The 15,277-nt window shown below is 49.5% G+C and overlaps 1 protein-coding gene across 4 annotated transcripts in view; it reads left to right on the top strand.

Annotated features, from left to right (window-relative positions):
- CHD6 (chromodomain helicase DNA binding protein 6) overlaps positions 1 to 15,277 on the top strand; it is a 183,052-nt gene that overhangs the window by 49,754 nt on the left and 118,021 nt on the right. For 2 of the 4 annotated variants that reach the window (XM_073309953.1, XM_073309957.1), the window contains one exon: positions 12,103 to 12,158. The exons of 1 other annotated variant lie outside the window; for it this stretch is intronic. In XM_073309953.1, the coding sequence (XP_073166054.1) occupies positions 12,126 to 12,158 (33 nt within the window). In that variant the 5' untranslated portion in view covers positions 12,103 to 12,125. Of the gene's footprint in view, positions 1 to 4,557; positions 4,653 to 12,102; positions 12,159 to 15,277 lie in introns of all 4 variants that reach the window. One more of the 4 variants, XM_073309955.1, reaches the window with a different exon arrangement.

The following is a 15,277-nucleotide window of genomic DNA, read 5'->3' as shown; positions in this document are numbered from 1 at the left end:
GCCAGGTCAGGGGATATGGGGAGACAGCGTGGGGCTGCTGGGGGGGTCAGTCAGTGGCTTATAAGGGCTAGTGGGGGAGGACAGACTGGGGCAGGTGCTGAATAGGAGTGGAGGCGCAGGGCCACAGGGGGGAAGGAGGTGCAGGGCCAGAAGGGGTGCAGGGCCGTATAGGGATGGCGTAGCTGAGTGGGGGCGCACAGACACATGGGGATGTGGGGAGTGAGTGTCTGAGTGGGGGTGGAGGGATACATGGGTATAGGAGCAGATGTGCCTGACTGGGAGAGGCTAGGGCTCAGCCAGCGTCTGCCTGGGGGAAGCTCCCTAACAATCCCTCCCCAAACCCCAAAAATCCTGTTCCATACTTTCCCCGCCCATTCCCAACAATCCTCCAAGTTGACACCCAGGCACCTTCCCAGCAATTACTTCCCTCTCCCTCAGCTCCTCCGTTACCCCTGACTCTCAAGCCTTTGCACTGCTTCTGAGAGGTGTGGGAAACACGGTTCTGTATTGTAGTTTAAATTAATTATTACTCAGAGTTCTGTGTTAATATGCCTAGTAAGGAATCTATTTGTCAAAAAACATTTCCTGAATCTTTTTTTGTTGTCTGTATTGTTACAGATGTACTTGCTGACAGGTATTTTGAAATAAATGACCAAAAATAATTGAAACTGGTGTGATTATAGTGTGTTATTTTGACAAATAAAATGCAGAATTTTGCAGAATTTGAAAATACTGTGTGCAGAATTTTTATTTTTTTGGCACAGAATTCCCTCAGGAGTACATAAAGGTGGCATTCACATTGTTGAAATTATATACCATATACTCTTTTTCCTTGGCTTATTTTGAGCCTATGTCTCTCCAGCACATCTCTCCATTTATCAAGATGCTCTTCTAGACCATCTTTCTCCTCACTGAATAGAATATAATTTGCAAACAACATGTACAAAGGTGCCTCCTTCTGTATGTTCCTTGTGAGGGTATCCAAGATGAGGATAAACAAGAGAGGGCTCAATGCTGATCCCTGACGTACTCCCACCTTTATTCATAGTTCATCAGTTTCACCCCTAGAAGTTCTAACTACTACTGTTACTTCTACATATGTGCCTTGAACAAGTTCTGGTACCGTTTTCTCCCTCACATTCCATTAGATGACTTCTTTTGGAACTTGGTCAGTAAACACCATATGAATATATTTTTCTTTTTCCACTAGCTGCCTCCGTGCAAAAAGAACCTCTGTTGTTGGTCTTCCTGGCGTAAAGCCACATTGATTTGCACTAATACTTCGCTTCTGAGGGCATGGCTGCACTTACAGATGTAGAGCACTTTGAGTTAAACCAGCCTTCGGAGAGCGCAGTAGGGAAAGTGCTGGAGTCTGTCCATACTGACAGCTTCAAGTGCACTGGTGTGGCCACATTTGGGCACTTGCAGCGGCATTGGGAGCGGTTCATTATGGGCAGCTATCCCAGCATGCAAGTGGCTGCAACATGCTTTTCAAATGGGGGGGGTGGAGTGTGACAGGGAGTGTGTTGTGTGTATGTGGGGGGAGAGAGAGTGGGTTTTTGGGGGGCTGAGAGCATGTCAGCGTGCTGTCTTATAAGTTCAGACAGCAGCAGATCCTCCTGCTCCCCCCCCCCAGCATTCCACACTAATGGTTGCTTTGTCTCGGACCAGATAAGCAGTCGGTTGTCAGAATCGGAGCTTTCAACGGGCATTTCCGCATTCCTACCGCCGATTCCAAACAATGACAAGAGTGGCCGCTTGACTTAAAGTGGTTATGGGACGCTTCCGGAGGCTGATCAGAGCGCAGTAAAGCAACACCTTGTTCACACTGGCGCCATGGTGCTCCAGCGAGGGGCGCAGCAAACGTTATTCCACTCGCCGAGGTGGAGTACCAGCAGCCCTGTAGCCGCAGAGTCAGAGCGCTCCGTGCCTTACCAGTGTGCCCGGGGCTCCTTTATTGCGCTGTAACTCGCAAGTGTAGCCAAGCCCTGAGTCTCTTAGACCTTGTAAGCGTCACAGTGCATGCAGTGTGTGTAGTTGGGAGGATATGGGCCAATCCCTCATCCATTTCTCCATATCTACGTGGGAATTAGCTGCAAGAGAATTCTCCTCACTGGATAATGATTTCCAGCCATTTGTGTGTAATCCATACATGTCTTTCCATTAGTTTTGGCAGCAAGTGGAAGGCTGAGCAGCCAGATGATTTTCTTGATTCTTATAGAGATATTTCTCCCTGCAAAAGGATTTCTTATCTGAGTATGGCTTTGGCTCACAGAATGGAGTGACACTCATACATAAACTATTTAAGGAACAAGAACCTGCATGGTGACCATGTCTGAGCTTGTTCCATCTTGAGTGAGCTCTGAGGAGGACTGTCAGGGGAAGAAGTGGGAATGAGAAGGGGAAATAGGAAAGATTAGACCTTGGAATTGAATTGAATACCCATTTGGGTAAATGTTTACTGGGGGGAGAGGAGCTTTTTTGTCTTCTCTTCTCCCTGCTACCCCCAAACACTGAGATATTTTCTTTCGGGCTCACAGCATTAGCTAACCTGGTCTTAGAGACATAATAGTTTATCCCAGGGAGCTTATATGTTATGTGTACAGCAAACTTCAATGCAATTGTTTTGTAAATTTAAAAAAATGGTGTTAAAAACAGCAATAACCAGTTATGCTTAACAACTGCAAAACCGTAAGGGCATACGGTATCTCTGTACAGAAACTGCAATCCCTCCACTCATTGCTAGACTGCTGCTACCTCTGTGGTGGAACATGGCAGCTGTTTAAAAGTGCATAGAGGTGCCACCCAGCATCTTTGAATGGGCTGTGAAGAAAAATACCCTATCCTGTTGCAGCTGCAAAGACAACTTAGAGAGACAGACTGCAATTGTCCTGGTGGAATTTGGCCAGGAAACCTGGGTGAATATTTTGGCTCTTAAGATTTAGATCTACCCTGTTTGTTCAGTTTGCTCCAACTGAATGAGTTTGAGCGGGAGACACCCTGTTGTGACAGTTCTGCTGAAATCTGATTGCAGGTGGGGCTTCCCTAAATGATTCCTTCACAGCACTTCCCCTTAGCTGCACAGGATCGTGATTTTGGTCCATTACCACTATTCCCAGCACCACTGGGCCATCCTCCTCGAGTGTCCTTGTGGCTCACCAGGTAGCACTCTGAAGTCTCCTCCTGGGGCTTGGGCTCATACCTAGTGCTGACCCAGCCCAGTAGCACTGGGGAACTGCTGTGCTGTTAGGGGATTTGCCTGTGCTGATGAGAGGAGCTGAAGTTCTTTCTGTTCCCTCCGGGTGTGCTGGTGGGTCTTGATGATCATGTGGTGCTCTTTCATGCAAACTCCTTCCCTTCCTAGCATGCTTTGCAGAAATCTGAATGCAGTAAGGAAATGACAGTGGAGCAGGAGGGGACGTTGAGGGATTTCGGCAGTGGGAAGAGAGGTTGTTGCAGCTCCGATCTGAAATGAGCTGGATGAAGTAGGTGAGACCTGCAGAGATGAAGGCTCTGGCACCAGCAGCACCCAGCACTTGTGGGTGACGGAGTGGAGACAGGTGCCAGATGAGTTGGTAGGGGAGCAGTGAGACAAGGGCAGTGAAGCAAAGCCATGCCGGTATAATGTCCCTGGCCTTAAGGGCATGTAAATGCTGCAGGGGTTGCCTTCACAGTCACTGCACTGCTGTCTGCTAGCTCCTTGCTGCACACAGCACTCTGAAAAACCCTTCTCCTTTAACATCCTTGTCTTGTCTTCTAGCAGCTACTGAAGTTAAAAAGAGACTGAACAGAGGGCTAACGGAGGATGGATGGGACCTCTGGACTGGTTGTTGAACCATGTATGACCCAGACTGGCATAGTTCTTGCACCAAAACTAAAAAGGCCTAAAGACTATCCCACTAGTTTCTTAGTTGCCCACTGGATTGCTGGGTACTGATATGCTCAGCCCTGACTAACCTGGCAGCTGGGGGTCTTGTAGCAATGCATCTGTGTTTACTTGCAGGGAGCGTTGCTGAAGTGCCACCTTGCAAGCAGATGCCTAGAAAAAGCAGATGGCTTCAGAGTCCTGCTTCCCTTGAAGCTCCTGAGCCTGCAGCGGAACTCCTGGAGGAATCTGCTTTGTGTGTTCTCGCTTCTAGGAGTCAAGCTGGGTCAAAACTTAGGGCTGGGGTACTCCTGAAGCCCTTACAGATTTACAAGGGGGCTCTCATACTTTGCTTTGGAGTGAGACAGTGAGAAGTTCTGCTAATGAAATGTGGAAGATGATGCTAGCCTTCTCCTCCGTTCTGCACCATGAGGGATGGGAGAGGGAAGGGAGGCTCCACGGGGACTGCCAATGTCCCATTTGTTCTTCTGTTCAAATTCATTCCACTGGTGCGAGATCTTGTAGAGAGCATCTCATCCTTTGCTCCCCCTGCAGGCTGTTCTATGCAGCCACATGCTGTTCCCAGAGCTGGAATTGGCTGGTGCAGCTGCACACAGGTGTCTTGCTGCGATAAAGTCCGTGCACCACTAGCTGAATGTGTCAAACTGGCAGCTGCATTCATCTCGTTTCAGCCTCATTCCAGCCATGGCAAAAACGCTTTGTCCGCCAGAGGGACGCAGGGAACTTAACAAAGGCTGAAAACACCATTCTTCAGCTTCAGAGGAAGGTAAAGGGGAGCAAACCCCAAAAGTACAGTTCTGGGGCAATACAGCCTGATGGGACTGTGGATGGGAAGGGCTGCAGGTTGTAGAGCTGCAGCAGAGCTAGTAATTATATCCCACTTAATGATGGGAAAGAAATAGTTCAAGCCTCCTGCTGGAGCTGCTGCACTCTACCCAGACCAAAACACCATCCCCAGCTGTCTGAGGGTCCGGCAGTGACCCATGGGGGAGACATTGTGCTAAGAGCACAATGTAGTCATCAGCTGTGAGATTTTGAGATTGGGCTCCAGTTCCCTGGGTCTAGGAGCACCCAGATTTGCTTCCATACTGTGTACTGTAACAAGTGGATGTGCTGGCCCTTTAAGGTAGACTGACAATCAAGCACTGCTCTGTCCCTGCAGCAAGGCATGCTGGGACTTGTAATCTAGAGGGAAGTCTAGGAATTAGGTGCTGGCAAGTAACGCTGGGAAATGGAATTGGGGATAAAACCTCTGAGCAGAGTGCCCTGGATGGAGCAGGAGCTGCTACTAGAGCTGTTCAAGTTGGAGACCACTAAAGAGGCTGGAGCTGTGGGTTTCTCCAGGCAAAGAGTCAATGGAAGAGCTGGAGAGGGGCTATGGAAGAAGGGAGGGTCAAGGACCCTGAGGAGGTGGGGGCTGTTTGGCAAGTGAGTCAGACAGAGAGAAGCCCAAAGGAAAAGCTGCTGGGTTTAGCTTTAGGGAAAGTGGAGTGGGACAGGACTGGATGCCCACTTCATGGTGTGGGGCCCCAGGGTGGAGCCCTCTGATAAGGGTGGGCAGGAGCTCCCTCCTGGCTTGGAGGGACCCTGCAGAAGGAGAAGCATTGTTGAAGTGACACAGACTCTGGAAGGGGAGTATGTCTGACTTTAGGAAAAGCTCCATTTTCCACAGATGAGAGGGGACTCATGCCACATCCACCTCACTGTACCCTGGCCTCACGCTGCCATGTGTTGGAAATAGTCATTCCTGTGCTGTGACTGGAAGAAACTGGGTGCCGTGTTGCTGCTGGGTGCCTGGGCAAAGCAAGACACAACACCACCTGCACTGTGCGTCCAGTGCTGGAAGGAGACCAGGGGATGCTATTCAATCCAGTGTGTGTTATAGCTAGAATAGTACTATCAGCCCTGGGCCTCTGGGTTTCACTGTCCACTGTGAGAGCTAATGGCTTGGAGAGCTCGTGATTGGTTACGTGCTGCTTTGTGGCATGGGGTGGATTGACACCAGTGCATTTCCTACCACACACTCCATGGCAATGGACCAAAGTTTTCACTTAAAAACAAACCAGAACCCAGACAGATTTCTAGCACTTCTGCTTTCAAGGATCTGGAGGATGGTGTGGATTGCACTCTCAGCAAATTTGCGGATGATACTAAACTGGGAGGAGTGGTAGATACGCTGGAGGGGAGGGATAGGATACAGAAGGACCTAGACAAATTGGAGGATTGGGCCAAAAGAAATCTGATGAGGTTCAATAAGGATAAGTGCAGGGTCCTGCACTTAGGATGGAAGAATCCAATGCACCGCTACAGACTAGGGACCGAATGGCTGGGAAGCAGTTCTGCGGAGAGGGACCTGCGGGTGACAGTGGACGAGAGGCTGGATATGAGCCAGCAGTGTGCCCTTGTTGCCAAGAAGGCCAATGGCATTTTGGGATGTATAAGTAGGGGCATGGCGAGCAGATCGAGGGACGTGATCGTTCCCCTCTATTCGACATTGGTGAGGCCTCATCTGGAGTACTGTGTCCAGTTTTGGGTCCCACACTACAAGAAGGATGTGGATAAATTGGAGAGAGTCCAGCAAAGGCCAACAAAAATGATTAGGGGTCTAGAACACATGACTTATGAGGAGAGGCTGTGGGAGCTGGGATTGTTTAGCCTGCAGAAGAGAAGAATGAGGGGGGATTTGATAGCTGCTTTCAACTACCTGAAAGGGGGTTCCAAAGAGGATGGCTCTAGACTGTTCTCAATGGTAGCAGATGACAGAACGAGGAGTAATGGTCTCAAGTTGCAGTGGGGGAGGTTTAGGTTGGATATTAGGAAAAACTTTTTCACTAAGAGGGTGGTGAAACACTGGAATGCGTTACCTAGGGAGGTGGTAGAATCTCCTTCCGTAGAGGTTTTTAAGGTCAGGCTTGACAAAGCCCTGGCTGGGATGATTTAACTGGGAATTGGTCCTGCTTCAAGCAGGGGGTTGGACTAGATGACCTTCTGGGGTCCCTTCCAACCCTGATATTCTATGATTCTAAGGCTACACTCAAGATGGGATGTTCTTCTAAAAGCTCTGATCTAGGAATTATTTTGGAGGAGGTCTCTGACCTGTGTTAGATGGGAGTTCACACTCTGTGATCACAGTGGTCTTTTCTGGCCTTGGAATCCATGAATCTTCAAATGCTTATCTGAGTGTGAACAGGTGCAGTGCTGTCTACAGGGAGCCTGAAAAAAACAGTTCATCGAATGGCAGTTAACTCTGGAACATAATGATGACAAATTGAATGTCAGCTTTGTTGCTGATTGTGTTAGCAGACACATCCAGCTGCAGTGATGTGCTCATCTTGCAGCCCAAGATCCCTCCCACTGGGGACTCACACGTTCATGGGGAAGGGAGGCTTGCTTATAAGGCAGGGAGCACAGGTTAGTGAGTGAGCTTCCTGTTAAAATCCTCTTCCCCAGATGTTGCATAGGATGCCTAGATCAGGTGTGGGCTCTGCTGGCATAGGGTTTGGCTCATGTTTGGGGTACATGCTGCCAGCTGGAGCCCTGTGCTTGCTGCCCTCCACAGCAATGGCTCGCTTTCCTGGGCTGTGTGAATAGTATGAATAGGGAATACCTGAGCATCCAGAGCATGGTTTAGCCTCCGAGAGGGAACATGGGCCCTGTTCACGCTGAGGTCTTAGTCATGCACAGAAGTTCAGACTAGTGGAAGGGTTCAGTTGCTTGGCAGCCACATGCTGCGTGGGGGCATTAGTGTTAATGCCGAAGTATGTAAGGGTTGGACTAGGCCAGTGCCCTGCAGCCAGCAGCGAAATGACTTGCAGGGCCCGTTGGCTTCCCATGTCCTTTGTAGAGAGGGAGAGGGAGGAAGACTGTCTCCCCACAGAGTGTATGTGGGACATGTCTGCACTCTCCACTGTGGGAGAAGACACCTGGGTGAGAAGAGGCTCAGGCTGCTCAGTGTCCCCAGCCTCAAGCACAGGGGCCTCTGCACATGGGAGAGGGTGCAGGGGAAACCTGTGGTGCTAGGATGCTCTTCATATCTGGAAAGCTGAGCCCCATTCTCCATCCCATTGAGAATTGGGGGCAGGAAGCAGGAAAACATGGGATGAGGAGATTGCCAGAATAACCAGGGGATGGGGAGAGCCTGGGGAATGGAGATGGGGTGGGAAACACCAATACAAGGGGAGGAGGAGAGAGCCAGGTGGGACAAGGACTGGCCTTAAAATAGGGGCCAAGACCACCTTCTCGACCACACCCCAGGGAGAGTTAAGCCCTGCCACTCCCTTAAATGGCTCTATGGCACCTCCTCTGTGAGGGAGGGGAACTGTTACCCTGGCTGCTCCCTCTCTCCAAAGCCAGGCTGGCTTTAGTGGTGGTGGTCTGAGGTGAGATTAACCCTCCTAGCTGCGCAGCAGGGTTCTGGGCTAGTGGCAGTGCACTGGAGTCTGGCTTCACCCACTGGATCCGGCAGACTGAATTCCCAGCTCTAGCAGGGCGCATTGGGAAGGTGGCATTTCCCAATGAGATCTCACAGGCAGATGTATGAAAATAGACCAGCTGAGGCCTGTCCTACTGACGCCCTGAACCCATCTCTTCACCAGCTGTGCCCAGGGCAGAGCTATTGCCACAGCTGTTTTTTCTCATTAGGATGCCAGGAAATGAGAAATAATGAGCCCCTTATCTCACATGGCTGGGGCAGGTAGCAGCAGAGAGCTCCTAGCGTAGTGTGCCATGGGCAGAGCTATTGCCACAGCTGTTTTTTCTCATTAGGATGCCAGGAAATGAGAAATAATGAGCCCCTTATCTCACATGGCTGGGGCAGGTAGCAGCAGAGAGCTCCTAGCGTAGTGTGCCATGTTAAGCTGCTGCTTGTCTCTGTGCTAGCCAGTCCATAATGCCTGCGCCTGCACTGCTTGTCAGGTGGGAAGTTCTTGATCCTGGGGCTTTGTCGGGGACAGGTACTTAGCTGAGGAACGCAGAACCAGTTTGGGGTGAGAAACCTGAGACCATGAAGTAGCCCTTAGTGACTCCTGTGAATCTAGCAGCAAAACACCTCTGCCCAAAGCCTGTGCCAAGCCCTATACATGAGTCTGGGAAAGGGCTCTTCAGAAGGTGCTGCTCCTGGGAGTGGTGACATTGTACACGTGGACAATAGCTGGTGGATTCACATAGCACCTACTAGTCCTGCTCTTTCCCAGCCTTTTCCCCTGTGTGCTAGGTTTCAGGGAGCTCCCGTTAAGCTGAGCTCTGTGGTGCATAGGGCTGTAACCCTGTGCTCGGTGGGTTCCACAAATCCTGCCTCCTCTTGCAAAGTGGAACTGTGCTGGCCTCACCACATCCAGGAGGCTGGAGGGACCAGGACGTGTCCTGGAGCATGTTGCAGGAGGAGGAGTTGGACCTGGTTAGCTGACACTGTCGAGCAGTGTTGCTGCCCAGCCCTCTACATTGGTTACAGTTGTTCACTCAGAGCTTTCAGAGACAGTTTCTGAGCCCTCTCTCTTTTGCACCTGTCCCCTATTTTGGTGTGTTCCAGCATGTGAACTGGACCCTTCTCCATGTGGATCTGCTCTGCACCATGAGGAGCAGAGGAGGGGCCTTGCTACATCCCTGCATTGGTAATGCAAATGCTGGGGTGGAGAGTCCCTACTCTGCTGGCAGCCAAGTGCCAGGCTGAGGGGGACTGCTGGCCAGTGCTGCAGGAGGAACAAACGTTGGCTTTCTGTTAGGCTGCTAGACTTTGATTTTTTCCCCCCTTATTGGCAGCTGCATGAACCATTTCCTTCTCCTTAGTATCAAGTTCCCTCAACCACTCCTCCACCTAAGGCATTGACCGTGGAGGTGTATTGATCTCTGCAAGGAATGGGGACAGGGCTGACTTGGCAGTGCCCAATAGGGAGATAACTGATTGCTTTGGGGTGGGGGGCTTTGGGAACCTTGTGCAGCCTGTAGCCAATAATCCCTTTTCTGCAGTCTTATGGATGTGGGTCTTCCAAGGCAGCAAAATGTGTCCAATGCGGGAGGGCCCTGTCCGTACGTGTCTGTGTCTGCCGCTTGTCTTTGAGTTTTGTCTCTTGTTTTGCAGATGAATCTCTGAGACCAAAAATATTTTAGAAAGTTCCATCTGTTTCAATCTGTTAATAAGTTTTGTCAGTTTGTTTATGTTCGTTCAATGCTGTGGGAGTGTCGGGGTAGGAAGGACAGGCAGATGCAGGGGTGACCAGGGACTACCTGGGCTTTTCCTGGGGGTGAATGCCCCTGGCAGGGGCGTGGCTGGTGGGATGATGGAGCCAGCATTCTGAGCTGTCACAGAAGGGGGAGCAGGAGTAACAGCTACATCAGCGCTTGCCGTCTGTGCTGGTGCTACACTACGGAGGAGGGTATGGAGTTTAGCGGTGCTGAGAGCAAGTGCAATCACTTAAAGGTTTGGTGCAAACGTCTGTGCACAGCTGTGGGCGCTTTGTGGATGGGAGATGTTACTGGTGTGTTAGGAGGTTGCTTTGGGGCTGGCAAGGCCAAAATGCTCTAGAGTAGAAAAGGAGAGAGCTGGTAGCAACCCCTATATTCAGGTTGTCTAACATTTTTCATTTTAAAGGATTATTGCAACCTTTTCTTTGAGAAATGTTTGTCTCACTATTGTTTACAGCTGACATTTGATGTTCAGCAGGGGAAAGAACCTCAGGCCACAGAAGTGTCTGTTCTTTGGGCTTATCTACATGGGGAAATTTGCCGGTATAATTTATTATACCACTCCAGTTATGCTGGTAAAACTCTTATTCCAGAACAAGAAGAGCAATATAATTATACCAGTAATTATGCTGGTAATTTTCCCCATGTAGAACAGACCCAAATCCCATGAAATTCTGTTAATCTTTTGCTGAGATGTAAACTGTTACAAACAGCTGTTTCCGTTCTGTGGTGCTGTTCTTCTGGGGAGAGTCGCCAGAATCACTGAACACAGGAACCTTCTATGGCTGACCCCATGCTGCCACCACATCAGCAGCAGCAGCAAACACATCACTGGAAATGTCTGAGAGCTGTCTGAGCAGGAGGGTGGAAGAGACCTGGGCTGGGCTTACACCCCTGGATCTGTCAATGGCCCCAGTGGCCCATCCCCCTCCTCTGGGGTCATCACATCAGACTGGGCCTCACTCCCCACAATTCCCCCCTCTAGCATAATAGATTTCCCTTGCCACCAGCTAGCATGGGTCACATTCTGTGCTGCAATGCTGAAGGTTCGGGGTTTGAATATTTTTTTCCAAAATAAATGCTTCACTTCTCCTAACTCAGCATCTGACATCCAGCGCCCATGATCGTGGCAGCCCATTGCTGATGGGTTGCCCTTCAGTGACAAAATTGTGTGGTTTGTACACGTGTGCGCGCATGAGGGGAGGAACAGGCAAGCACTGTTTAATAAGGAAACAATTTCAAGCCCAGGTTTCCAAAGGGTGGTTACAAACACACACACCAGAATGAAGGAGATGAAGGGCTGTCGAAACAATGAGGGGGAAGAGCTTTCTTCTTGGTTTATAACTAGTGCTTGCCCTCTCTGATTCTTTCCCTTTTGCTTTTCGCATATGGCAGGGTTTTTAATTGTTCTTCCTGTCCAGTGAAGTTGGTGTGGATGACACCTGCCTCTGGTTCACGCTGTGGGCAGTGCACTGAGCTCTATGGTAACTGAGAAGGTGTCTGTGTTAACTTGCCTTCTCTCTGCTGGCTTTGAGCATCTGAGCAGAAGGCCTGCTTGACACACAGCACTGCCCTGCTTTCACTGGAGATGTGATTTTAAGCTGATTTAGTTAAACTGTTGCCAGTCTGTATGTGGACATTCATTTCTGCTTAGCTTGCTTTGGTAAATTTACAGGCACAAACTGAAATGCTGTAACCAGTATCAAACCCATAGCATTGTTTGCACCATTTAACTCAAATAGGTTTGACTGTACAATGTGTGTGTGTGTGGGCAAGGCCTAAAGCTCTGTGTTTTGTCAAGGTCTGGCAAACTGTGACGATTATGTCTGAGACAAGTTGGTGGATTCCTGTTTATCAGGAGATGTAGACTGTAGATACTGTTCCTCATCCCTGCTAACAATATTCCAGCATGGCTGATGTTTGTCCTGCCCGTTTCACTGGGGTTCACGCAGTCAGTCGGGGGCATTACGCTGAAAGGCTTCCAGCACTGATGCTACACTGATCTTTACTATGAGTGTTTGTGTTGTGTTTTGCAGAAGTAACATTCATCCTCAAGTTGATGATAATGAAAATACAGAAGAAAGAAAAGCAGGTTAGTGATCCCCTCTCCTTCACCTAAATCAGTCTGTCAGGCTTCAGTGCCTTGTCATGTGTGAGAGTGGTGGCTGCAGCAAGCTGACCTACAGCCTGTGTTTGTTGTGTGGCCAAGGGGTGTACGTGCATTTCCAGCTTTCAGCCCCTCTTGTCAGGGCCACAGAACTGTGCTTTGCAATGTAACTGGGGCTTGGGCACATAAATCTCTGCTTGGGGCAAGGGCAGAGAGTGGGATTTATTTTCCATTTAATAAACAAGATACACTTAATTGTTTGTGTGAGCCTGGATAGTGAAGCTTCTACCATTCCAGCTTGTCTGGCTCCACAACCACTGTGATTTAGAAAAAATGGTCAAGTTGTTACAATAAGTGCTGCTAAATAACCATCCCAGCTAAAGCTGGAAGCAGAGAGGGGTTGGGGCAGGGGGAGGGGAGGCCTGCAGTGCCCGCTCAGGAACCCTGCCTGGTTCAGAAATAATCCTGGCCCACCAAGCCTCTGACCCTTGACTCTGACATGCTGCATCTGGTACTACGATACAAATTGAATAAATAAATCTGCTACTGGAGGAGATTTATGAGCTGCTGGTCATTGTCTCTGCTATTTGCACAGGGAGAAGATGCCCCTGGGCTCTGTGATAAAGGGACAGAACCTGTTCAATATATGGAGGCTCTGCCTCCAGGGTGAAAGGTGTTTGTAGGGTATAAAACAAGCCAGTCTGCCCTTCACGGATTTGTGTGCATGCTGCTTTTAATGGGAAACCATTAAAGTGAGCATCTAACAATGGGATAAATCTCTTAAAGGGAGTGGGAGCCTCTTTCAGCCTACTCTGAAGCAAACCCCCAGGGCAGCAGCTAACCCCTTTTAGGGGTCTGGCCTTATCAACAAAGATAACAAAGTTCAGTTCAAGCCACCTCCTCTGGCTTTACTGCTCCTAATGCTCTTCTCTCAGGACAGCTCAGCCCACACACTAGATCCTCTCTCTCTCCAGGTAGCCACTGCCATCCCCCTTGTACCATGCAATCCTTCTGTAAGAATCACATCCATCCTGGATGATTTGATTCTTACAAGTGGAGTATTTTAGTTAGTACAGGAATGATTTTGTCCCAGTGGTTTTGATCATGGTATGTCGTTGATTCTTATATCAATGATTTTTATAAATGGAGTGCACTGTATCTGGCTTGGATAGTGAACCACCCACCCCATGGAGTCAGCAAAGCCCACTCAGCCCTTTCCCAGCAGAGTGCATGCTACCAGCAAGATTTAATATGTACCAAGGGAAGGGAGTCCTGGTAAAAATTCTTCCTCATTAGCAGCCTTTTCCCAGCTGTGGTTATCGTGCAGATTGCTGGCAGGTGTTCCCTTGAAAGTGGCATCAGATGGGATTCCTGTCGTGACGAGTCCTGAACCACCAGAGCAAAGGCAAAGAGACATTGGGCCAGGTTCTGACCTTACTTATCCTGGTGTAATTCCACAGCAACTTGCCTCAGAATCTTCTCATTTGAGAGCTGCCCATTGCCACTCTTGGACCTGTGCTCTCTCTGCTTTGGAGTGGGCTCTCTGCTATTGTACCAGAGAAATGAGACATTTCTAGTGTCCGTCCTGGAAAATCACAGCAGTAGGGTGCCCTTCCCACAGCCCTACCTGCTTTCCTGCTTTCAGACACTGCTCCCGAACATGCATGGAGGTAGAATGGAGAGCAGCTGGCAACTTCGCTTCTGTGTGAGGTAGGGAAGTGTAGTGCACACCAGGACAAACGAAAGTGTTGCAGAGCTGGTGCTGCAAAAGGGAGTGGGGGAGCCAGTGGGGCTTCCTCCAGAGAGACGTGAATCTCATGCAGCTTCCATTCCTGTGAGTGAGGCTGGTGTAACACCCTAGTGTTGGAAAGCACCTCTTTCCACCCCAGTGCGTCTGTGCCTTAGCTAGGAAAGAGCAGTCAAGAGAATGAGGATGGACGGTGTAGTGTGTGGTCAGCAGTCCCTGCTATGTCCCTGTGTGTGACACTGGGTAGCACAGAGTTTGAGGCCAGAAGAGAGCACCAGATCATCTAGTCCAGATGTTCTCAAACTGTGGGTCGGGACCCCAAATTGGGTCGGGACCCTGTTTTAATGGGGTCACCAGGGCTGCCGTTAGTCTTGCTGGGGTCCGGGGCCAAAGCTGAAGCTCAAGGCAGAATGTCGAGGCTCAGATGTGTTGCAGGCTCTGAGGTGAGGGGATGCTGCTCTCTCTCTTTGGAGATGGATTCGCTAACTGCTTGCTTCGTTTGGAAATCCCGTCCCAAATTACCTTGCTGGCCAGTGCATTTGAAAAGCCTGGTGTGCTGTTAACACTATCAGTTGTTGACTGCAGGACATAACATTCTAAGGTCTTTCTCAGTCATCTGGATCTCTTGGTATAGGATTCTTTTCTCTTTGGGGAGTCACGTTTTGCCATCTTGCTGCGTTTGCCTGCTGTGGTTGGGGCTAGGAATGCCAGGCCTTGCACACAGACCTGTCCTCACTATTTATATTACTAAGTGGTCTGATATCCGTGGATCGTTCGTGCTGCTAAGGGCTGTATTTGCATCTCCTTCCTTCCCTGTTAATGCATGAGAAATGAGGATTTGTCAGCTGCTGTGAGCAAGCTTTGAAATCGGTCACCTTTCCATGTGATTTGCGGGGCTCCCAACCTGGAGGCCCATGTCCTGGTGGGGTGAGGGTTTAGAATCTGATTTATGCATGTTACTGCTCTGGGGGTGGGGAACAGATTTATTTGCTGGGTTTAAGGCTCCAGGAGCTAGTTTGCCCTCCCTCTCCTCATAGTTTCTTTATGGGAAGGGCACATGGAAGTCTGTGCTCTGCTCTCCCTTGGGCATCAAGTGGCTCCCTCTACCGCTGGCTTTCTTTTTGCCAAGCCCTGACTTATTGAATAACGTGAGAACTGTAGAGATAAAACAAATTGAGTTATTCCACAGAGCCTGCAAATTTCCTTATCATATAACTAGACTCGTCACCTATATTAGGAGCCTGCACTCAAGTGCATCCGAATTTTCAGAGCTCTAAGTAACTATTTGTCCCATCATAAGGAGAAGCGATGGGAAGGGGAGAGGTTTCTTAGCTTCTGCTTTACTCTGAGGGTTTCA

This window comes from Lepidochelys kempii, chromosome 13, assembly GCF_965140265.1.
Source record: "Lepidochelys kempii isolate rLepKem1 chromosome 13, rLepKem1.hap2, whole genome shotgun sequence".
Classification (NCBI taxonomy): domain Eukaryota; kingdom Metazoa; phylum Chordata; order Testudines; family Cheloniidae; genus Lepidochelys; species Lepidochelys kempii.
This window is presented reverse-complemented; position numbering and strand designations above follow the sequence as displayed.